Here is a 24836-nt window from a genome sequence, read left to right as displayed (position 1 = left end):
ACAAATATAGTTTCCCTGAACTCATTCTAACAATGCCTGGCAGTTGGACTTAACAGATCTTCTATATTAACCCATGCATTTACCGTTTCCGGTGCGCTTCACTCCTTCCTATACATTTGAATTTCCATCTGGTGTCATCCTCTTTGAAGTAATTCCTTTAACATTTCTCATAGTTTAAGTCTGCTGGCAATGAAATCTCTCACTTGTAGTTGCCTGAAAAATCTGAATTTCACCTCAATTCTTGAAGCATATTTGAACTGGAAATAGAATTTTGGGATGCCTGACTGGTTTCTCCCCCCAAGAACTTTAAAGATGTCATTCCATTGGGTTATGGCCACCACTATTTTTGATGAAAAGTGAGCCTTCATTCATATTGTTACCCTGCACATATGTGCCGTTTTCAAAGTTTTCCCTTTACCTTAGGTTTTAACAATTTTTCTATGATTTGCTATATGTGGTTTTATTTGTATTTATCCTGCTTAGGATTTGCTGAGCTTCTTGGTTTTGTAGCCTTATGCTTACCACAAAGTTTGGGGTATTTTCAGTCACTATTTCCTCAAGCATTTTTTTTTTCCTTCCATTTTTACTCCTCTCTTTCTGGAACTCAAATTACATGTGTATTAGACCACTTAATATTGTCCAACTGAACATTGAAGCTTTGGTCAATTCTTTTCAATGTCATTTCTTTCCGGTCAGATTGGATCATTTCTTATCATCTATCTTCCAGGTTTTTATTGACTGTTTTCCCATCTCCAATTTGTTGTGCCCCCTCACACACATTTTATATATTTAAATATAGTAGTTTTGTGGGGTTTTTTTATAGTTTCCATCGTCTCATGAGATTTCTCACCTATTCACTCATTTCTTTAAATTTTTGAACATATTTACAGTAGTCTACTTACAGTTCTTATCTGCTAATTTCAAAATGTGAATCATTTCAGGGCCTATTTCTATTGAATGCTTTTTCTCTTTACTCTGGGTCACATTTTCCTGTATTCTTATATGTCAAACAATTTTTTATGAATATAATTTATTGTCACATTGGCTTACATACAACACCCAGTGCTCATCCCAACAAGTGCCCTTCTCAATGCCCATCACCCATTTTCCCGTCACCCCCACCCCCTATCCACCCTCAGTTTGTCCTCTGTATTTAAGAGTCTCTTGTGGTTTGCCTCTCTCCCTGTTTATAACTATTTTTCCCCTTCCCTTCCCCCATGGTTTTCTGTTAAGTTTCTCAAGATCCACATATGAGTGAAAACCCATGATATCTGTCCTTCTCTGACTGTCAAACAACTTTTGATAGCATATTGGTTATTGTGGGATTATACTGAAGGCAGTCTAAATGATGTCATCTTCCTTTAAGAGTTTTGAGTTTTGCCTTAGCAGGCAGTTAAGTAACTGGTGAATAATTTTAGTTTTGTTAGACTTAGTTTCAGTCTTCTTAGGGCAGGTCTTTTCTAGATGTAGTCCTATGACATATCCCTTGTTCCTGAGCTTGGCTCTTAGTTGTAGAGCATAGCCTTTCTGGAAATTTGACTGAAAGTATAATAATGCCTGGTGTGGTCTCTCCACTCAAGGTGGGTTAGAGTTTCATTAGTTTTCTGATATGCATGACCTCTGATATTGACCTTTATCTCAACCCTCTGTAGGCAGGTGATCCCTGCCAGGCCTCAAGGAATCTCACCCCATACATGACATGACTAACCTTTGCACCATATAGATCTCATTCTCACCATCTCTGTGCATCCCTCTGCCCTACAAATTGCAATCACTTCAGAAGCCAAGAACTCTAATCTCTGCCTCTGAGGTCAACGAGGCTGCCCCTGCCCCAGGGCAGAATAGTGTTCCCATGTAGAATGTTGGGAACTTCACAGAGTAATCATGGCAATTCCTTCATGTGTTTCTTTCTCTCAAGGATCATAGTTTGCCTTATACATTTTGTCCATTTTACAGCTATTTTCAGCTGGAGGGCAGATTCAATACCAATTACTATGACTGGCCAGAAGCAGAAGCCAGCTATAGGTATTCTAACAACTTCATTTAGCACTAGGCAAAGATGATGGTCTTTCAGATGTTTTATCTTTTACCTACTGAGGAAAATTTAAGAGATCCGTATGATATTTTGGGGGAAACACATAGGACATATGTTGATATGTGTTCTCTTTTGTAAGGCTTTATTGGGCAATAATGATGAAAGCTTCCTTAGATCCTACTTCTATATTTACTTCCCACTACTACCTTAAACAATTTGCATTACAAATTTCTCTCTCTCTCACTCTCTCTTCTCAGCAATAGATAATGTAATTCTTTCTCACCAGGCAGCAGTAAAAGTTAATTCATTGTATACAAGAGAAAGGACTGTATACACACAGGACATTATTAATAGCAGTCACTTGATAGATCACATGGCCAACTAGTAAAAATGTTCTCCCCTGAACAGCATTCCTCCATTTCTCCTCCTTTGCCATTTTGTCCAGAGCTAGAGGGAAAGCTTTTGACAAACCCAGTTTCTGTACTCTCTGTTCATGCTGACAAACCTATAACTCCTCTTAGATTTGGCAGCTTCTAAGAGGAAACAGACAAAGGTAGACTGCAGGGAATTTGGGGAGGCTCCAGTTCCAAGGCTTTGTAATGAGGTTAGGAAACTTGAGGATGAAAACCAGCTGAAATGGCAACACACATACTGCCCTCACACACACGTACGCACACGCAGGAAAATAGTGCGCACGTTGGTGTTTAGAACAAGAAAGATTCACTTTGAATTTTTATTCACTCACTTTGAATAAATCTTTCATCTATATTGTACGTGGAATGAATCAAGTTAGTATTATTGATTGGAAGTAAATTAGCAGCAATTACCCTAAGGACCCAAGTTTAACACAATTGTACATCTGTTTGCCTACCTCATAAAAACCCTTTTTTTCTAAATTCAGAGGATTCAAGGAAATAGGATTTGTGACTTTGTAGGGGGCAGAGGGGTCAAAGTTCAAATAGTGGGCATTTCTCCTTTTGGCCTCATCAACCTCTCTTTCCGGCTCTCATCCCAAATGAGATTTCTAATGAAATCTGATTCTAATGAAATCTAATTCTAATTCTGATTTCTAATGAAAGGAACCTGAAAAGAAGTGGCTGCTGCCCTTTCCCCCAATCCGATAAGGTGTTACTCACAGATAAACCGTTGCATTAAATCCCAAATGGCAGCATCTCCATCTTCCAGAGAGCCACCTAGGGTTTGGGGCTGCTTCTCTGTGAACGTCTTCTCTGTGAACAAAACAGGCTCACACATCGAATCTAAATACATAGGCCTGGCCTCCACTCTTCCGCCTTGTCATTCACGCATCATGGAACCTGACCTGTAGGTCCTGTGTTGTTTTACATTTTTCCTAATCTCCCTGGGACCACCAATGTGTGTCGTAACCTTTCCAATTTCTCAAGCGCTCTCAGCTTTTCTAGTTTTACTGCATATCTTTTTCCTTAAAGCAATTCAAAGTCAAAGGAAAATTGAGAGCTATTTGGGTCAAGTTTCTCTAGTGCCAAAGTTGCATCTTGACCTATTATAATGTCACTTTGGGGGCGGGAGGGGGGGGGGCGGTAGTGGTCTTCTCAGCTATCTTCTTCATTCCCTGCAGAGAATTTCTAAATTATTTTTCCAATCCTCTGACTGATCTCTCAAAAACCTACATGCTCCTTGGAATTTATCATTTAACCAATATTTGACAAATTTATATGTGAGGCACTATGGGAAGTACAGAAATGTCTAAAGCACTGTCCTTGATATCCAATAGCTTACAATCTAATGAGGAAGAAAGAAAGAAAAGAACAAGTTGTTAAATTTGAGCTTAAAAAAACTATGCAAATAAATATTAAAAAATATGATCATCATAAACATAGCACAAACTATGGGAACTCAGCAAATGGAATTAGACCACCTTACAGCTAAAGTAATTTAAGCTAGAAATTTTAAGTAGATTTGCTAAAAATGATTGGATTTTAAATAGTCATCTACTTAGCTAAATTTACAATCAAATTTCATATGCTATCACTAACCCTAAAATTTCTCCAGATCTTAAGGGTTTCTTTCCAGGGGAGAGTGGGCATGGTGGCTGGTGTTAGACCTTCCCTGAATAAAAGACTTATTCATTGAATCAAACTGGATTTCGTTTTCGACACTGTGTCCCTGGGCAAAGTCAAGAGAGGAAGGAACGTACACATTAGCATACGCAGAGTATACAAATGCTTCTTGCCCACGTATTCCGGGGGTTATATTCACAGCGAACCTCTGAGATTCTATTAATGCACCGATTAATAAAACATCGGTGAGCAGGTTGCCCGCAGAGAGGGCTACACATGCTTGTTTAGAGTTGACACATCACTCATCATCCCTGAACAGAGAACTTTGAGCACAGAGCTGCAGTCCTCCCGCTGCATGTGAATGTGGCTGCAGTAGGGAGCCTGTTTATCTGGGGGATGTGCCCCTGGCTGATTTCTAATGAAAGGAACCTGAAAAGAAGTGGCTGCTGCCCTTTCCCCCAATCCGATAAGGTGTTACTCACAGATAAACCGTTGCATTAAATTAAGCATGTTTGTCTGTTTTTCAATGCTAAATTTTGATTTCCTGTTCTTTTAGTTCTTAGGGCTTCATTTTAAATAATGCTAAGTGTCTTTAAATTATTCATGGCCCTACGGTCTTAATCATTTTAAATTTTGCTTTAAGGAAAAGGTAAATAAGAAAATATTAAGACAGTGTATTTAATCATTACTCTAATTGATTTTTAATTTGTAATTCTCCAAGACTACATTAAATATTACTTAAAGATGCCTCGTCAGAAGGCTTAAAGGAAAAAGATTTTACATAGTGTTGTTGTCAGTCAACTTGTTTTTAAGATCTGTATATCTACTTTTTAAATGTATATGATATACGTAATATGTAATGGATTGCTTTTTGAGTCAAGCATTTAATAACAATTACCATGTTAAAAGAAACCCATGGTAAACTTATTTGGAAGATGTTCGTAAATGGCGGAGATAGTTGGTAGAAACAGACACGAGTTCCTTTCCGTCCCTTTTGGCATAAAAACACCTAAGCATTTAGAATGTTATTCGACAGCAGGCATAATGTTCACTTGCTTGCAATTACAGTGTATATTCTGCATATCCAGCTCACGGCCCAGCACACACATAGTAGGTGTTCGATAAATATTTCATGAGTGAATGCGTCTCTGATGCTTTGAAAGAGGATAATATGCATGTTCCTAATTTAGTATTCTCCTCGCTGAAGCTTTCACTGAAGTAAATGTAGGTCAGCCTGAGGCCACATCTCTCCTACCTTCACAGGGACCCGCCTCAGCAGGTATTTGTATTCCTTCCAAATACAAAGGAAGCATTTTTCTCTGGCAGCTTCACAAAGTAGTATCTACAGTTCTACCTGTTAGTGGTTCTACCAGCAAAGTAATAGGAGAAGAGCACCTTGAGATGACGGGGTGGGCGATGAAATAAAAGAACCCCTTTCTCTACTTTAGTTCCCCTTTACTATGCCACAAATAAAATAGTCAAGAGTCATCTGCAAACATACTAGTCATGGATGTCCCTGTCCCTTCAAGGAATTTTTGTTGAGTATCTTCTGGATTGTAGGCAGACATTATGCCAGGCCCTGGATACACAAACATAAATAAAATACAGCCCCTACTTGTGAAACAGGTAGACTAATATATATTATTACTTTCAGTGTAATGCGATGTTGCCTTTCAAGTTGGCTTCGGACAAGAGGATTTTCTTTCTTTTTTTTTCTTAAGTTTATTTATTTACTTTGAGAAAGAGAGAGAGAGAGAGAGCATGAGCAAGTGGGGGAGGGGCAGAGAGAGAGAGGGGGGGACAGAGACTCTTGAGCAGGCTCCATGCTGTGAGCACAGAGGCTGACATGGGGTTCAAACCATGAGATCATGACCTGAGCAGAAATCAAGAGTCAGACGCTTAACCAACTAAGCCACCCCGGCACCCTGGCCAAGAGCATTTTCTTAAGAGAGAATTAAGCTTTCCATAAACTGTAAGGTCGTCTTTACTCTTTGAGTAGTCAAACTTTCTACTGACCCAAGAGATACCTACCTGTTTTTCAGATACACGGTAAAGTTGTGTTGATGACCTTCTTTTAATTAGCTCTTCTCTTTTATTAGACACATAAAACAATTATCTTATAGAGCAATTTCTGCTTCTTTATCATTCATGATAATGATCACAGTGTCTTTTGCCTTCCATGGCAGTTTTGCTTCAAAGGGAATTACACATAGAGATCAAAGAGAGACCAGAAATTGATATGAAACATATATACATACATATATATATATATATATATATATGTCATACATACATATGTATGTATGTCATATATATATATATATATATATGTATGTATATATGTATGTAAAAAGTATAAACTTTTTAAAAATTTATTATTAGGGGCTCCTGGGTGCTTCAGTCCATTTAGAGTCCAGCTCTTGTTTTCTGCTCAAGTCATGATCTCACAGTACAGGGGATTGAGCCCTGCATTGGGCTCTGCACCAACAGAATGGAGCCTTCTTGGGATCCTCTCCCTCTTGCTCTCTCTCTGCCCTCCTCTCTCTCCTCTCCCTCTCTTTCAAAATAAATAAATAAACTTAAAAAGATTTTTATTATTAGACTTTCTAGTGCCCCGTGGCAGATCTCCCGGAGAGGCTCTGAGCTCACGCTGCGCGTTCCAATGACTGCTGCTGTCATTGCTGAGGCTCACACCTAAATAAACAAAACAAAACCCGGATGACTCACGTCTCAAGAAAACAATCTATCACTTGCTTCATGCAAAAGGAACAGAAAGCATGTGGAAAGCTGGGCTTTAAAGGGCACTGCAGGTGTGCCTGGGTGGTTCAGTGGGTTAAGCGTCTGACTTCAGCTCAGGTCGTGATTTCCAGGTTTGTGAGTTCTAGCCCTACGTCACGCTCTGTGCTGACATCTCGGAGCCTGGAGCCCGCTTCGCATTCTGTGTCTCCCCCTCTCTCTGCTCCTCCCATGCTCACGCTCTGTTTCTGTCTCTCAATAATACACAAACGTTAAAGAAAAAAATTTTTTAAAAATAAATAAAGGGCACTGCTAACATGAGAAGGGAGAAATGTCAAAACTGTTAAAGTACGTACTGAACTAGTTCCTGTCTCTTTTTTTATTGTTGGGTTTTGATTTTTTTCTTCACTCCTTAAAAATCCTCAATGTTGTGCCATTTTATTTATTCCCAATGAGCAAAGAAACGAATAAGAACTATAATAGTAATAGCAAACATTTCTTGAACTAGCTACAGTAGGAATATAAAGCAGGATTTGAGCAGAGAAGGAAGAGAGGCAAAAATTCTTGGCCTTTCCTGGTAGTGATTATTGAGTCTTTAATGATAAGTGGGTGTTTGCCAGACAGATGGGTATAGAAGGGCATTCACGGCAAAGGGAAAAACATGAGCCACACCAGGCGCCATCAACATGCTAGAAGTCCTCTCAGGTAAACATAGTTCAGTAATGGCTGAGGAGCAGAGGTAGGAGGGAGCAGACGGGCCTGGTGAACAGTAAGCCTTGACAGCTAGCCAGGGACAAGATTCTGGAGCACAAAGAAGTCAATCCTTCAACCTAGAGGCTGAAGGAAATCGGTATAGACTGGTAGGAGACGGGCCATTCTGAGCGGCAAGTAAGACTCTGCATTCCTCGAGTGCCTCCTCGGGTGGGCCACCATTCAGATGACCAACATTTACCGACAAAGCTGATAGCACACAGCTGGTGCGGTTTTCGGACATCCTGACCAAGTGGAAGACCAGCCCGGAGGACCCCCTCCCTCGTCAAACTCCACCAATACACAATCACGTACAAAAGCAGGAGAGCGGGCAGGTACACCAAACCGCACACAGAAACACGCAACAGCACCCTGTCAGGAGAATGTTCCAGGAATCTCTGACATCACCTCTCTCACCGGACTCTAAAAATAATAAGCTTACCTCATCTGGGGAGAAGGGCGGTGCACAGGCGGCACGAGAGGGCCGGCTGGTGTTTGCTCCGGTGCTAGGTAGGTAGGTAGGTAGGTCTGCTGGCTTGTGTACATGCAACTGGGCTACTTCACACCAGGATTCTGGAATGTTCCCTAGGAAGACCCCAGTCTACTGTCAAAAACATGATTATCACGGCAGGGCTTTGCCTGCATCCTTGAAGGTGCGTTATGTTCTACCCTATAATGTAAAAAGCAGCTTGATTTCTGGAAGCGTCCTAAGCCACAGCCTACTGCACAGACCCCACCACTGGTAATCACTACACCCCTCTGAACGTGAGGCCACATCAGGAGTTGCCTAACCCTGGCTGGAGGAGGCAGCTATCGGCGGCAATTGGAACTTTCCCCCATCACCTGCAGTCCAGGTGATACAATACAAATTTGAAAATGTTGTACTTGAGTAAGGTTATCTTTTCCTAACTGATAAAAACATGCCTTGGGGGCCGGCAGCAGGTCTGTAGAACCTCCTGCGATGGATGGTCGTGTTAGTGAGAACAAGAGCCTAGCGTGGAGGGGTTATAAACAAAGAGGTGGCGTTGAAGGAAGCTAATCAGGTAAACTTTACAGGACTTAGTGGCTAATTAAGGGTGGAAACGGGGAAAGTGGGAAGGGCTCAAGCTTGCAGGTTTCCGGCATGAGCACCTGGATACAAAGAAGATCCAATCGCAGAGATAAGAGAGAGTCTATAACCTACAGACCTTGAGGTGTCACAGGGATGTGTAGGCAGGGCTGTTTAGCAGGCAGCTAACCTAGGAATCATTTCAGTGAGAGCTGAAACCTTGACAGTGGATGACTGAGCCTGGGGTGGGGAGGAGGTGTTCAACAATGAAATCTGAGATGTAGAAGAAAGAGAACAGAAACCTAGGAAGCTGGAGCAGGTAGAAAGTAGTCAGAATTTCAGTGAAGTTCAAGTCAAATGAGGCCTACAGTCGGGTTAGTGGATTTGAAAACTTAGCAGATCAGTAGTAGCTTTTTCCAGAGCCACCTTTTTTTTTTTTTTTTTTTTAGAGCAGTGAAGGCAGAATCTTGATTGCAGCAGGCTGAGAGTATCTAGAATAAAGGAAGGACAGGAATGTGATGGCAGAAATGCAGAAACGGTAAAAGAGTCACATGGGTGTTTTGTTTCATCCCCAAATGGAAAGAAAAGAGTGAATAAAAAGGGTGGTCTATAAATGTAGCTGAAGGAGAAAAGATACAGATTCAATTCAAGTTACTGCCCTACCATTGACTGACCAGAGTCTATGACCAAGTAGGTGAAGTACTGAACTTGGCATTAGGAAAACCAGAGTCTAAACATCACCTCCATTCCAGGTACACTTTGACTGGTCGCTTCACTGTTTTAGTCCTCAGTACCCATTTCTGGGAGATGGAACCACTAAGATCTGCGTCACCATGGGTTGTAAGGGCTGGGTGAGAATCCCTGTGGGGAGAGCGCCTGGTGTAGTGGTGCAGTATGTGTTTACTAACTGGCAATTTGAGTCATGATCCCTTCAAAGGTCTGATTGGGGACCCTCAATGTAATCACTGATGTTTTCTTTACCACTTTTGTTCATATAATTTTTATCTCTTTAGGAATTTGGTAACAGGCTCTGTTAGTCTGTTCCTCCCTTATTTGAAGGACAGGCCAAAGATCCAGTTTGGAAATGAGAGAGGAGGACTAGCAGGCAACATTGGCTTCATCCATTGATATCTCCCGGAGGTACAGAAGCAGGATTCATGAAGATGTTGACAAGACTCCAAGTTCTCATGTTAGCTTTGTTTTCGAAGGGATTTTTACTCTCTTTAGGGGACCATAACTTTCTGAGGAGGGAAATTAAAATAGAAGGTGACCTTGTTTTAGGCGGTCTGTTTCCTATTAATGAAAAAGGCACTGGAACTGAGGAATGTGGGAGAATCAATGAGGACCGAGGGATCCAACGCCTGGAAGCCATGTTGTTTGCTATTGACGAAATCAACAAAGACAATTACTTGCTACCAGGAGTGAAGTTGGGCGTGCACATTTTGGATACATGCTCAAGGGATACCTATGCATTAGAGCAATCACTGGAATTTGTCAGGGCATCTTTGACTAAAGTGGATGAAGCTGAGTATATGTGTCCTGATGGATCCTATGCCATCCAAGAAAATATCCCACTGCTCATTGCAGGGGTCATCGGCGGCTCATACAGCAGTGTTTCCATACAGGTAAGATTGGCCAGCACTATTGTTAAAATGCTATGTCTCTTTGGTTTCATGTCCTGGGGAAACAAAAAGAAAATATCCTGATAATTGCCTTCATGGATAATATTAAAATATAATCGGTTATTTCAGTGGGTATTTGGTAATACGGGCTTGCAGACGTAACATTTCTCTAGCGATGAAAACTGTTTAGAAGTGTCTCGGGTAGCAACTGTGGCATAACAAACTATCCCAAAATTCAGTGACTTAAAACAAGATTTATTATTATAATTTATAATAATCATAAATTGATCTGAATCTAAATTGACCTGAAGATCAGCTGGAGTGAGCTGATCGAGGTGGGGTTCAGCTGTGGGTGGCTCTATTCCTGGTTGTTCCTTATCCTCCACCTGGAATTGCTGGGCTAGCTCAGACGTGTTCTCAGAGCAATGGCAGAGGTGCAAGGAAATGCAAAGTTAACTGCACGGGCCCCTTCCAAGTTTCTGCTTTATCATTCCTTCTAACATCCTGTTAACCAAAGCAACTGACAGGGCTCAGCCCAGAGTCGAGGAGCAGAGAAATATGTCCTGCCCACAGGACAAGTGCTATGAAATTACATCACAAAGGACGTGGGTATAAGGTGACATGATGATTTGAAGCCATCCATACAATCAACCACCAGAAGAAATAGCATCTAAACTCTGGGGTTTTTTTTATACTAATTTTTACTAAAGCATCATTTTGTTCAGAGACTAATCGTAAATAGTTTCTCATGGTGCAAATCTGAAAATGTATGCAGAAAAGCCAGTGAATTACTACCATGGCGGGGGTGGGGTGGGGGGGAACAATTCAGCCTGTGACTTAAAGTAAGATAAAAAGTTGACAATTGGATCTTATAATTATGTTAGAAAAAGAAGGAACACATTATTCAAGCTCTAGCAATTTTTACTCACACGGTCACAGAATTTTAGAGATGGAAAAGAGCTGAGAAATTACTAACTCAACCTTCTCATTTTCCCAAGTCCCAGAAAGACTGGTTTCATGAAAACTCCTATTGGTAGGCAGCTCAAGAACTAGAATTCAAATCTTATGTACTTTTGTGCTCTTTCAACTGTTCCATATGGTTGCTACATGTTAGCTGCCATTCAATCTTTTTTGTTTGTTTGTTTTTTTGTTTTTTTTGGTGAGAGGCACGAAGGTCACAATAATAAAAGTCCATGGCATGAAGGTCACAATAATAAAAGTCCATGATTCCAAGAGTCATGTTCTTTGCCTCTTTCCAAATTACTATAATCAAAGCCCCAAGCACTAACGGAAGTCAGATTACATTCATGTTATCTTTAGATGTCACAAACCACTTAAGTCGGCTCTATTTGCATTGGAATAACCTTATTTCTATCTCCTAGATTCCTGGCATTTAAAATTCTATGTACAATTCTGTGCTGCTCTAAATGAGCTACTTCAAATTTCTTTCCTTCTTCAGAACACACCCTCATATTATGAGTAATTAGGATAATTGGTTTTTCATAAACACCCTTTGGCTTCATTAGGTGGATAGAAAATATTGCACATCTCAAAGCATATTATGTTAATTTTGCCACTATCTCTATACTTGGATCAGGAGAGACGGGATTTGTTATTTGAGAAGAGAGAATTAAAAATATGTATCTGTCATCTTTCAATAATAATCTCACCAGATGGGTGCCAATCATTTTATAAATATTTATATTATACCTGATATTACCACTGGTAAGAGAATATATATATGCTTTTCTGACCTTAGTTTCTTCAGTGCAATAAAGTACACTCTACACCAGATGTGTAAATACCTATTTAGCCAAAGTAATTAACAAACTATGCCAGGCAAATAGATTTTTTAAACTAATTTTACTCTTTTACTACCTATGTACCTTCAAAAGGCGGGGGGGAGGGGGCAAATTGTTTTATTAAAAAAAAAAATCTGGGCTACTAAAATCCTGTATGAGTTCACAAGGGAAAAAGCCACTTCTTAATCATCAAAGGACCTAGCTTATTATTTCATTCATGTGGTCAAAATTAACATAAAGTCACAAATGCTGATATGATTTCTGTTTCCACAGCACAAATAAAGAATCCAAAAGTATCATGCTATAATGAAGGATATCAAATTTGACCACCAGAAAGATGGGGTTATGATTCCAACTCCACATTTTTTAGCTTATGTGTAAAATAAGCAAAATAGGGGCCCCTGGGTGGCTCAGTGAAGCTTCTCACTTCAGCTCAGGTCATGATTTCGTGCTTTGTGAGTTCAAGCCCCAAGTTGGGCTTTGTGTTGACAGCTCAGAGCCTGGAGCCTGCTTCTCTCTCTGCCTCCCTCTCTCTCTGCCCCTACCCTCCCTCTCTCTCCAAAATAAATGTTAAAAGTAAATAAAATAAGCAAATAGCATCTACCTTGATAAGTTGTTGAGGGGATAAATTGATAGCATCTGTGGAAAATGCCTCACCAAAACACTATCATATTCAATAAATGGTAGCTATTAGGTCCCCACAATGATAGGAAAAGTCAGTAGAAGAGCCACATCTAAAACGAACTCCATGGCCTTCCCAGTGGCCAAACAGTCCCATGAGGCCATTGTTGGTGCACCATATGCTTCATCAACAAGTCAATCTGTATATATCCCTTGTGTGTGTTCTGCACTAGGACAAGGGTTAGAAAGACCACTAAGGTAAGAAAGAACACAGCCTTGACCTCAAGGAACTCACACTCTGGCTTCAGGTACAATATTCCTATGAAGTAACAGTAACTACAATTCCCAATATGTTCATATAGCTCACAAGGTCAGAAACAACATTTAGAAAGGTTTTGAGAAAGATGGATAGCATGAAAGTTGCACTGGAGGAAGGCTAAGTGGGCCACAGTGTGAAGGAGACACTGGATCTGAAGAGGCCAATTGGAATATTGTGGCAGATATCCGTGGGCCAGAGGACGAAGGCCTTGACACAGTAAGGGAGTGAGCTGGAGAGGAAGCGCAGAGATGGCTTCACCCCTTCCTCCATAGCCCCCTGGGGTCCTGACTGCTCAGGCTCTCATTAGACCACACACTGGTCCCGGCCAAAGTAAACTAGGGGGTGGAGTGATTTGTCTATACACTGAATTTCAGACAGCTTCCAAGGAACACTTCCCCACAGGGTCTTGCTTTCAGCTAGGCATCATGAACAAAGAGAGGTCTTAGGGAGACCCCTTAGGGAGCTCAGAGAATTCTTAGCTATAGAGCTAAGAATTAAGGTGTGTTAGGGGCACCTGGGTGGCTCAGTTGTTTAAGTGTCTGACTCTTGATTCCAGCTCAGGCCATGATTTCACAGTTTGTGAGATCGAGCCCCCATCCAGCTCTGCCCTGACAACATAGAGCACGCTTGGGATTCTCTCTCTTCCTCCCTCTCTGCTGCTCCCCAACTTGCATTCTCTCTCTCTCAAAATAAATGAGTAAATTTTAAAAAAAGAAAGAAAGAAAGAAGAAGAACTAAAGTGTGTTATCCATTTGAAATAAATCTTTTAGTAAGAATTTTAAAAGATAGTCAAAGGCAATCCAAAGCAATAAATTTCTAATGCTGAATTTAGAGCATTCTTGTATATTAATGAAGAAAACAGTTTAAGAGAGTGGATTTTTCAGGGTACCTCTCACACTTGCCTACTACTCCTGGACTGGTTCTTCTCATAAACCCCGGGGTCTGATAACCGTAGTAACAGCATGTAGCCGGTAGCCACAAAGATTCATTTACGTCAGGCAACACTGTAATCCATTTTTAACTACTTTTGACTTCCTGAATATTTAATGGAAAGTATCTTTGCTTGAACTGAGCAGAGGGGAAAAAAGAGGGTGAAGCCAGAGAAGAAATGTACTAACACAAATCCACCACCCAGTTTGAAAACTTCCTATCATCTAATTGTAACGCCCAGTCCCAAACCAGAGCAAAGAGTTTTCTGTTACAAAATTGCCTGTTGAGAGAGAGGATTTTAGAGAATGATAATAATCCCCCTACGTGAGCCTGGATTGCTTTCTTGGTGGGATTGCTGGAGGAGATGCTTTCTCTCCCGCTTCCTCTTCTTTCATTATCTTCTCACTAACTGAAAAGAACTCTCTGGAAGTCAGCAGAGGAGATACCTCCTGCTGTGTTAGCTCATACAATAGGCATTGTTTGCAGAGGGTGAAAACTGCATGAAAGAGGAAATTCTTAATGATTTACTGAGTTAAACTGTATCACCATGGACGAAGACCTTAATAATTATTTTCCCAACACTCTTATTAAGTAGCGCAAACCACTCTGTGGTTGTCCCTTTTATAAAGCAACAGTATTGGTTTCTTAACTGGATAATCAGTGAAAGCTAGCACCAAAATCCTTCTTTATTAGCAAATATACATGGGATCTATTGACCTCCTCTGGTGATTCTCATTAAGACGATTCTGCTCTTCCCCATAAGCTTGCAATCTACCCACTTCAAGGGAAAAGAGTATTTATTCAAGAAGAGTATCGGGTTGGTTGCCTTTAGCTGGGCCATTGTCTACAGGGTACTTATTTTGAAGCATTGTTCATGCTTGTGCTTTTTTAAACAGACTACAATGAGAGCTCCTCAGCTGTCCATTCAAACATGTCCCTTGAATCGTTCCAAAAACGTTCCTCTCTCTTTTTCAGAGGATGTGTCATTTTTTTCAGTCTTTCTTGCCAACCTGGAGCACATTTTAACTGAAATGACAGGTATTAGTTGACCCGGTTGTTGTGTCCCTGAGTGTTAAAGTGACCTCAGCAACAAATGGGGGCCTGGGTTAGATGGCATCTAAAAGATGAGCTCATAGAAAGGGCAGAAGAGAGCCTTGAAAGGATCTCACTACCTCTCTCTCAGGCCCAGGATAGTCAGACCCTTTTACAGGCAATATCCATATCTCAGGACCTTTCTAGCCCTGGGAGAAAGTCATTGTGACATTAGTATCATGACACGGATTTGGAATGCCATGCATTGCTTCCATCATGTCTCTGATCAGAATAACTCCTTAAACTAAATCCCTTGCAGTAGGTTTCGCGGATTTTATCTAGATGGGGCAAGGGGAACGGCACATCAAGACACCACTCTCTTATTCCTCCACCAATTCCACGGCGCAAAAGCTGTCCGCCACTGGCCAGTTTATATTAAGCATTGCCCTCCCACCCAATGATTCATTTCTTTTTTAAATTCAAATACTTTAGGAAGAGTCACACACGGATTGCTCGCTTTATTATAACAGCATTAGAAAAATAATCGAAGGACTTGGAGATACAAAAGCCTTTGTGCAGTTAACTATGTCCAAGTCTCAGACAGACTGCCGGATGGAAAATTTTATACTTTTTCTGTGGATCAATAAATAAGGTGAACCTAGAGGAGAGTTTCTCAGCCTTGGCAGTATTGGGCTGGTGCTGCCCTTGTGCTTGGGAGGTTTATTTAGCAGCATCACCGGCCTCCACCCGCTAGACTCGATGCCGGCCAGCACCTGAAGTTGTGACATCCAAAAATGTTCCCATGCCTTGCCAAATCACAGAGTTATGGCCCTTCCCAACCGGCAATCACTGATCTAGAACAAGGCGCATTTAGGGCCAACATAAGGGAGATGTCCTAGAAATGAAACAGCAGGGGGTGTGAGGAAGTGAGTCCTCTGTCACTGGGGTTATTCAAGCAAAACTGGCCCATTTTTGAAAGTGAAGCAGCATGTTCATGTCGGTATTTGAACTATACGCCATTTAAGGGCACTTCTCGCGTAACCAAAATGCTCTACTATTGCGATACAAGGGATTACCACAGAAGTAGTATCTCAAATAGGAAGCAAATAAATAATTGGCTCTTCTCTGTCAGGCTCACTTTGAAGAAGCCCAGCCAATTGTTATTTCACTTGATTATGGTAGTATTTTTATGAGTTTGGTGAACCCGGCATCTCAATTACCTACATATTACAACCAGGGCTCTCATGAAAATCATTTTTCATCAGAAAATAAGCATCTATTAAAGCATTTATATTTTAGGAACATCAAGAATACTATTGTGTAGGGTCTGGGTAACATGGAGCAGAGAGAATATAAAATAAAATTTAAAAATAGACCTCTTAGGGGGCTCCTGGGTGGCTCAGTCGGTTAGGCATCTGACTTCAGCTCAGGTCATGATCTCACAGTCTGTGGGTTCAAGCCCCGTGTTGGGCTCTGTGCTGACAGCTCAGAGCCTGGAGCTTGCTTCGGATTCTGTGTCTCCCTCTCTCTCTGCCCCTCCCTGCCTCATGTCTGTCTCTGTCTTGGAAAAATGAATAAACCTTATTATTATTTTTTTTTAAATAGACCTCTTAGGAGTCCCTGAGGCCTGTATAAGCAAATGAGGAGGTATCAAACCCATATATAAAACAGGCATAAGAATAGGACCTGAGTATCAATTGACCGTATAAGCCCTAGGAGACCAGAGAGCATGACAGAATGAGCAGAAGGCAGTGGAGATAAACAGGAAAAAGACATTTAGATCAGTGTAAACATCAAGCCTGCCTCTGAAGTCTCCCTGGAAAGTTGCTTTCTCATAGTCTCCCAGAGAGGATCTGCACATTCTTTCATGAAAGAGAGAACACAGTGTTTCTTCCACCTGGGATGTAATGTTCTTCAGCTGTCTGTAGGCCTTCCCAAACCCCACCTACCTTCAGTTCTCACTTCCAACCCTACCCTTCTTGAGAAACGCTTCCCAAGCTCCCACAACGTAAACACACATCACCACTACTATCTTATTAAATACCATTGTTTATTTGCAGATCTAGTTTTCCACCAACCGATAAGCCACATGAGTTTAGGAAATGCATCCTTTTGCCTGTGTACTGAGGGCACCAAGGATAATGCCTCTACCAGGTAAACAAATCTCGGACTCGGGGGGTCACAGCCACGACCCGCCTATTCCAGATTAGTCTAGGTGTTCATAAGTTTCAAATAAGCATTTTCTTACAATGGAAAACTGGGTTTGATGCAAAAGGACGATGATGTAGCAAAGTGAGAATGTGGGATAAAAGTTTCCCCCCACTCTCCCCTCCTCTACTGCCTGCACATGGGCCACAAAAGATACCTTGATTTCAGTATCAAAAGATACCACAAAGATACACAAATGGGTTCTACTTCGTTTGCGCTTAGAGTTGTCCAGAGACAACTAACCAAGTTCACAGAGCTGGGCACCCATGGCCATTCCAGATGAGGAGAGGGCTCTGTTCTTAGTCCACACAGAGTCATCAGAGGGCCAAGTATTGCCACAGCCTATGCTCATAGCCAATGCAGAAGAGAAGGAACCATCATCCTGACCTCAACAAAAGCAGAGTGACAGCATTAGAAATCCATTCACTAATCCATCTTTAGAGTGTCAATCACCAGAAAAGTAAAGATGAGAGTTGTATTTAGTAAGTTTAATGTTGCAGATACAATGATCATGGCACAGATATGCTACAACTATACATTTTTAGCAAGGCTTTCCTAAAATTTTAATTTCAGCTCGGTGATTTAAAACTCTGCATGCAGACAGGGTTCTTTTAAGCCTTCATTGCCTCTTTCCTCATGTGTAAGTTGGAGATATTAATGGTACTCTCTTCCTGGTAATTATAGGAATTAAATGAGACAATACATTTAAAAACAGCAAAAATAGTGTTTCACACATAATGAACATTTAACATTTTAGATTTTAGTAGATATTGTTATTGACATTATTAGTTTTTAAGTTTATTTATTTATTTTGAGAGAGACAGGGACAGCGTGAGTAGGGGAGGGACAAAGAGAGAGGGAGAGAGAGAATCCCAAGTAGGCTCCAGGCTGTTGGTGCAGAGCCTGACGTGGGGCTCAAACCCATAAACTATACGATTGTGACCTGAGCTGAAGTCAGACACTTAACTGAGCCACCCAGGCACCTCTGGTATTATTATTATATCATTATTATATGTTAGTTTTTTTGTTTTGTTTTGTTTTGTTTTGTTTTGTTTTTACTTTTAACAACTGCAGTCCAAGAGAAACAGTTCTTGGAGACATTGGGGTCATTCAAGGTGAAGTCTCTAGTACTTTGCAAATAGTGGAAACAACATTAGGATCCTGAGAGCTTGCCTCCCACACTGCTATCCTGATCATCCCCTCGCAGAGCCAAAGCTTCAGGAAACTCCAACTCAAAAGTTATCTCAAATAGAATCTTTTTATTTATTTCCTTTCCAGACTTTTCATTCTAAAGCAATTTCACAAAGCTGATTGTTTTGAAACCTCCCCTCATTGTTCCTGCTTCCCCTCCTCAAAAAAAAAAAAAAAAAAAAAAAAAAGGCACTACTGTTCAAGGACTTTATCACCGGGAGGGAGGCAACAGCAATTTTAAAATGCTTTTGTTAACATTGTTTCATTGTAGAAATTTCTCACCAGAGGTAATTATCTAAGATGCACTGGTTGGTTGGTTTTGGTTTGTTTGTTTTTTTCCTTTGCTTTGGGGTTAATTTATTCCTTAATTAATTCCCCTTCTGTCGTGTTTATTTGGAAACTACTCTTGTGAAAAACAAGAGGTTACCATCAGGACCACTGTCCAATGTGCAAGAGAATGGCCCATGGCTGAGAACCAGCTTTTTTTTGCCATCACATGTCTTTGACGGAAGTCATAGGATGAAATGCAAGGAATACAGACATTCCTGACATATCAGCAAGTGTTTTATGCTGTGAAATAGATGAATAGGTAAGCTAATTGAATTAGGACTCCTGACACCTTTAGCTAAACCTAAGATGTGATTTTGCTTTAACAACACAGAGTTCTCTTTTCAAATTACCATTAAACATGTGCCTTTTAAACGGATCAATACATAAGGCTCAGGATTTCAATACGGAAGGAGCCAACACTTGGCAGTTTATGATAATGAAAGTTCATTGATTTAATGTAGTAGAAGTGCTTTTACTGGTCTATGAAAAATGCAGTTGAAAACTTACAGAGTGTTTTTCTAATTAATGGACTTTGGAAATTTAAGACTAGTGTTCCAGAAACACTTGGAGTTAAATTCTAAGCAAACATTGATACTCCAGGCAGTATATCAGTGGGACTTTGGACACTGAAATTGTGGTGTTGCTATTTCTGACATCACCACCTGGTATGTTATGGAAATCCCTCTGTTACTAGTGACAAACCCTTGATTCTTGCCAGCTCTGACTTTACCTTCCAATAGAGGGAACTGCAACACAGGGGAGAATACAATAGAAGCAAACACTTTGAAAAACTATATTCCAGATTTAGACCGGATTTCCTTGCCAAGTGGTCAGAATGGCAAAGCATCTTGAAACATTTGCCATCACTTAATAGGGCTGAATTTGTAGGGCATACATCCCAGGGACCCATTGGTTTCTCCCAGGCACTGTGCCTCCGGTTTGGGGAGCTGCCATCAGGTTCACAGTGAGGCCTCGTAGGACACAAACCAGGCAATTGAGCTTCCCCAGTGTGGAAAACAGATGTGATCGAACACATCATCCACAATTTGTTCAGAATTTTTCCATAGAAAGTACCTTTCCGTAGAAGTAAAAACTATACGTATGTCGTAAGCACATCTCACCTATGCTTACACAGTAGGTTTAAGGAATGTCACTGGGAACCAGATTTAAAGAAGTCCAACAGCCCACACAAGTTGGTGCCATCCAGCAAATTTCAACTGTTACCAATGGCCACTGAATGGACTCTCAGTGTTCATTTCCACGTTAAAGAAAGGCTTTAGCAGGGATTTAAAAGTTCTTTACCTTTCTATTCTGTCCAACGACCAGTATTATTTATGACCTGCTTCTTTCCAAGAAGGATGGAAGGTGGCCTGTAAGGACATGAGCAGGATAACAAAGAAGACACAAGTATTTGGGTACTACCAACCAAATAAAAGAGGTTTTTTTTAAGTTTGTTTGTTTGTTTGCTTGCTTGCTTGTTTATGAGAAAGAGAGAGAGAGCAGGAGCAGGGGAGAAGCTGAGAAAGGGAAAGAGAATCCCAAGGAGGGTCCGGTACAAACCATGAGATCATGACCTGAGCCAAAATCAAGAGTCGGGTGCTCCACCGACTGAGCCACCCAGGGTCCCTCCAAATAAAACAGTTTTAGGTGGGCTGAGATTTTCCATTAAACCTCCAATCTTGATATTTCTAGTATGAACTTATTCATCATTACTGGGGTTACATGAACTCACAGCCTAAGTCAGGATGAGTGTTTTGTTAATCTTATTACCTTTCCCTGACTCTTTCTTTTCAAGTTGGATGTCATACAGTACAGCGTTTTTGTATTTATTTATTTATTTTTATGAGAGAGAGAGAGAGAGAGAGAGAGAGAACATGAGTGGGGGAGGGGCAGAGAGAGAGAGAGAGAGAGAGAGAAAGAGAATCTTAAGCAGGCTCCATGCTGAGTATGCCTTGATCCCACGAATCACGAGATCATGACCTGAGCCAAAATCAAGAGCCAGACACACTCAACCGACTGAGCCACCCAGGCACCCCCACTATAGCCTTTTTTTTAAACACAACTTTAAAAGTCACGTCATTCCCTTAATTAAAAATTTTAATGGTTTTATTTTGTAAACAAATCCAAAAATGTTTAGCACATGCTAAAATCCAAAACACTTAGCACAGCATATAAAACATATAAAACACTTATAAAACACTTAGCAGTGTAGCTACAGTCCCTCTGTTCTTTGCCTTCTACTAAATATTGCAAGACACTTGGTGCCCTGATAATACTAAACTATCGGATACTATTAAAACAAAGACCCTTCTCTATGTATTCTTACATCCTTCTCTCTTTCTCTGGTGACGTTTCACTGATCCTTCAAGATCAAGCCTACAAGTTTCCTCTCCAGGAGGGCCTGTCGTGACTCACCTGAGTGTTATTAGTTGCTCGTTCACCTGTGTTTTTGTATAAGTTTGTATACACGTACCTCAAAATTTTAAACCTTGGTTATGTTTTTTCTTTCTTGCACCAGACTATAATTTCATGGAAGGCAGTAGGGGTACCTTACTCATGACAGAAAAATCTAGAGTTTAGAAGAGTGCCTTATACCATTGGCACTGATCAAAGTCCGCTGAATGAATGACTGCTGGGTGAGACGTTACCATCATCCCTCTCACTTTCTGAGCCTTTGCTAAGTGCCAGCCCCTGAGTTCAATACTTCACTTGTGTTGTCATTTCATCCTCGCATAACTTCTCAAGCAAGGGACTACTATTATTTCCTTTCTACAGATGAGATAACTGAATCTTAAAGGAGTTAAAACAATTCGCCTAAGGTCACGCAACTGGCGAGGGAAGGAGCGGGGCTTCCAAATGTTGGCCTCTTTGATTCCGTTCTAGCGCAATGAACCAATACACTATTTGCTTTTCTTCCTGACACCTCTGTTGAAGTAGTGAACAGCCAAGGGGGAAACGATGAATAACACAGTTCTATTTGCTACAAATCATGTGGTATGTGACCTTCTGCCCTAAATTATTGCCCCAGGACCTCAGGAGGAAATAGTAACCTTTTTTTTTGTTCAACCGGGCCACAGCCCTCATCTGCCCCCAGGCGTAGCAACAACTTTTGGCCTTTGGTTAACAGCTAACAAGGAAAGAAATGCCTCTCTCATTGGTAAGACTATATTTGTCATGTTGTCGTTAGGCAAGTCACTTCAGGGGTCACAGAAAACATGGTTTAATGCAACTTGTGGCTCTGTTAAGTCCTCGAACAGGCATTGTCGAAAATCAATCCCCGAGGTACGAAAAGACCTGCTTCTAACGGATCTGTCAGTGTCAAGTCCCCCTGGGAGCCATGCTTTTGCAGGTGTTACTGGCAAACACTAACACACTCTGGACCAGATCCAACATAGACCTCTTGATCCCGTTGTTAGTGACTGGGACCCACATGAATTCGGTTCCATGATTTCTCTCGAAAATTAATTCATGGAGAAAAAGGGGAGCAAAAGTCAGATGCTAACACATTCAGTCGGCAAAATACCTTCTGGCTCTTCTTCTAAGCACGTGCTAAGTCAGGATGGAAACAAAGTTATTCCTCCAATAGTGCCGTGTTAGGAAGGGAGCAAGACAGAGCAGCATTGTCACCATGAGAAACCCGACATGTCTTATAATACTGATCCCCCCAAAAAAACGTGATTCGAGGAGTCCTATGTGGTTTGCATATCATTTCAGTTTTGAGAGCACCCAAATGGGTAACCTTTCTATTCATAAATCCATTTGTCACGAATGGAGAAAAGGAAAGTATATTATTGTCCAGGTTGTAAGCCACAGGCGTTGAGTGCAGCGATTTCGGGAGAGGTTGGGATAGAAATCAGGGTAACTTCAAGGCATTTTTGTAAGTTTTCGCCACAGATAAAGAATCCTTTGTCTGGACTGCCCCTACAAAATCATCAGGACTGAGTCAGGCCGTTGAATGGGAAAGGCAGTATGAACCTTTGACTAGTGTTCGGGGGCCACGGCATGCAAGAGTTAGTGACTTTTGCAGATTATACTGAGTAAACTGGCATTTGCTACACTCTATTATGTGATTTCCTAAATGCAGATTAATCTCTGGCCTTCAGTCATGGGCTGTAGTCAACTGTTTTCATGCAAAATGTTCCCAGATGTGCTGCAGGTAGGGCAGTCCAAAAAAAAAAAAAAATGACTAATCCTTTCCACAGTAACAATATGATTGGCATCCTTTATGGGCAGATAACTCATGTGATGTGAACAGCTTGGATTCCTCAGGCGGTTTCTCAGCTATATACCACCTCCAGTTGCAGTTTAAAATACAAACCAATCCGGGATTTTGTACAGCTGACAGTGCAACTTGGTCATTCGGAATAGCAGGGTCGGTGAGGTCTCTTACCATCACCACTTTCACAACCTGCTTCGTGTACTCACGTGGGTTATGAGGTAGCAGATGGTTCAAAGTGCAGCCCTCAGTGTTTCTCTTCCAAACTTATATATAATCGCTTAATTAAAAGGATGGAGCCAAGCATTCAGGACTGCACGTGTGATAAAACAGCTGAAGTTGTTGGCTTAATCTTAGAAAACAGCCCCAAAGAGATAGATGAACAGCCAAGAATGCAAAGGCAAACCCATGGTGGCTATTATTGAATCTCCTGATTCCCAGGACAGCCACAATGAGTTATTTTTCAAATGCATATACTTCAGCCATATAGACAGTGTTTCTCTCGGAAAGTAAACATTTGATGCCTCTCACCATCTGGAACTTTTGTAGGTAAGTACAGGTCCACACAAAAATGAGTTATCGGCGTTCCCTTTAATGTATTAGCACAGTCTCTGAAGCCAATGACACTGTAAGTTCTGAAAGGCATCCTTGTGAAGGGACAATCTCTTGAGTGGGAAATCTATTTCCACTAGACTCTAAACTTGCACACACCTTTCTGTCTTCTGTTGAGAAAAATATGTGGCACGGTGCCACCGCAGAAGGCACAAAGCTCATGTTTGAAATGGGTACGTCACAGACATCCTGAACGGGAAGAGGGACCGCAGGATTGATGTGGAGCCTCACAGGCGACAGAAATTTCCAATCCATATTCCCTTTTCACATCAAAGAAAAGACTACCTGAGCTCTTTTTCACGGTTCATACTCTTTCGCTCTCATGATGAGGACATCACTGAAATGAAGCATGACACCCAGAGTACTAAAAAGAAGAGTCCCCCTGACTTGCTAAAAAATGTTGAGAGAAGTAAAACTTTCAGAAACATTGGTCTTTAACTCAAAATACTCAACGGCACATAAGGATGGTTTTGATGCCGACAGTAGCATCACTCCACAATCAGCTATTGACTATCGGAAAGGTAAAGTTTTAGACATTCCCAAGAAAGAATAAGTGAGCAACTGATGACAGTTCTGAGTGTTTGGTTGCTTAATGTGTCTTGTATATGATGCATTTGTCTCCAGAAAAAAAACAAAAACAAAAAAAAACTTCTCTTACCAGCTGATCCTAATATCAGCTCATTTGGTGAAGCCGGCCTTAGATACACATTTATATGACCCCTACTTTAGGTATATGTTGTTTGAAAATTGAGGTTTCAGGGATAAGGCCCTTAGTTTGTTTTTCTTAGAATGAAAGACAGTTTTATACCCTAAAGGGAATTGGTCTGATGACCAGATCCAGTTGATATAATATTGACTTCTTTTTATATACTCCCAGTTGGTGACACAGAAATAATGTGAAGAAATTGGTTTTAATCATACGAAATACTCTGCTTCAGATTCCTAAATGTCTAAGCCAATTCCATGTCTTATGTGTCATCTCATTTTAGTGCGAAATTGAATGTAATTAGTGAAGGATCCATATTGCACAGCAAATTGTTTATCAATAGTGTTTGAGATTATCTTTACACTGCCTGTTGGTGGCCAGTTATTTTCTTCCCACAGAAATCTATCCTTGTAATAGAAAAGATTACATGGGAGAGTAGCAAACTACCAACTCATTCAGCAATTCATTCATTTAACAAACATTATGGAGCATCTCTATACTCTGCAAGGCATTGAGGAAACAGAAATTAACAATACAAAGCCCCTGTCCTTACCAGTTCTCATACCAGTGGAGGAATTAGGGAACAGAAATCACCATATAATTTGATTAGTGCTATGAAGAAAATATGTATAAGAAAAA

At 40.9% G+C, this 24836-nt stretch overlaps 1 protein-coding gene across 2 annotated transcripts in view; it reads left to right on the top strand.

Annotated features, from left to right (window-relative positions):
• Nucleotides 1-24836, top strand: part of GRM3 (glutamate metabotropic receptor 3) — a 221971-nt gene that overhangs the window by 113362 nt on the left and 83773 nt on the right. The window contains exon 2 of one of the 2 annotated variants that reach the window (XM_058725238.1): nt 9622-10233. The exons of the other annotated variant lie outside the window; for it this stretch is intronic. Within the exon in view, the coding sequence (XP_058581221.1) occupies nt 9766-10233 (468 nt within the window). The 5' untranslated portion in view covers nt 9622-9765. The remainder of the gene's footprint in view (nt 1-9621; nt 10234-24836) is intronic. 2 annotated transcript variants of the gene reach the window in all.

Source organism: Neofelis nebulosa, chromosome 4 (assembly GCF_028018385.1).
Source record: "Neofelis nebulosa isolate mNeoNeb1 chromosome 4, mNeoNeb1.pri, whole genome shotgun sequence".
Lineage (NCBI taxonomy): Eukaryota > Metazoa > Chordata > Mammalia > Carnivora > Felidae > Neofelis > Neofelis nebulosa.
This window is presented reverse-complemented; position numbering and strand designations above follow the sequence as displayed.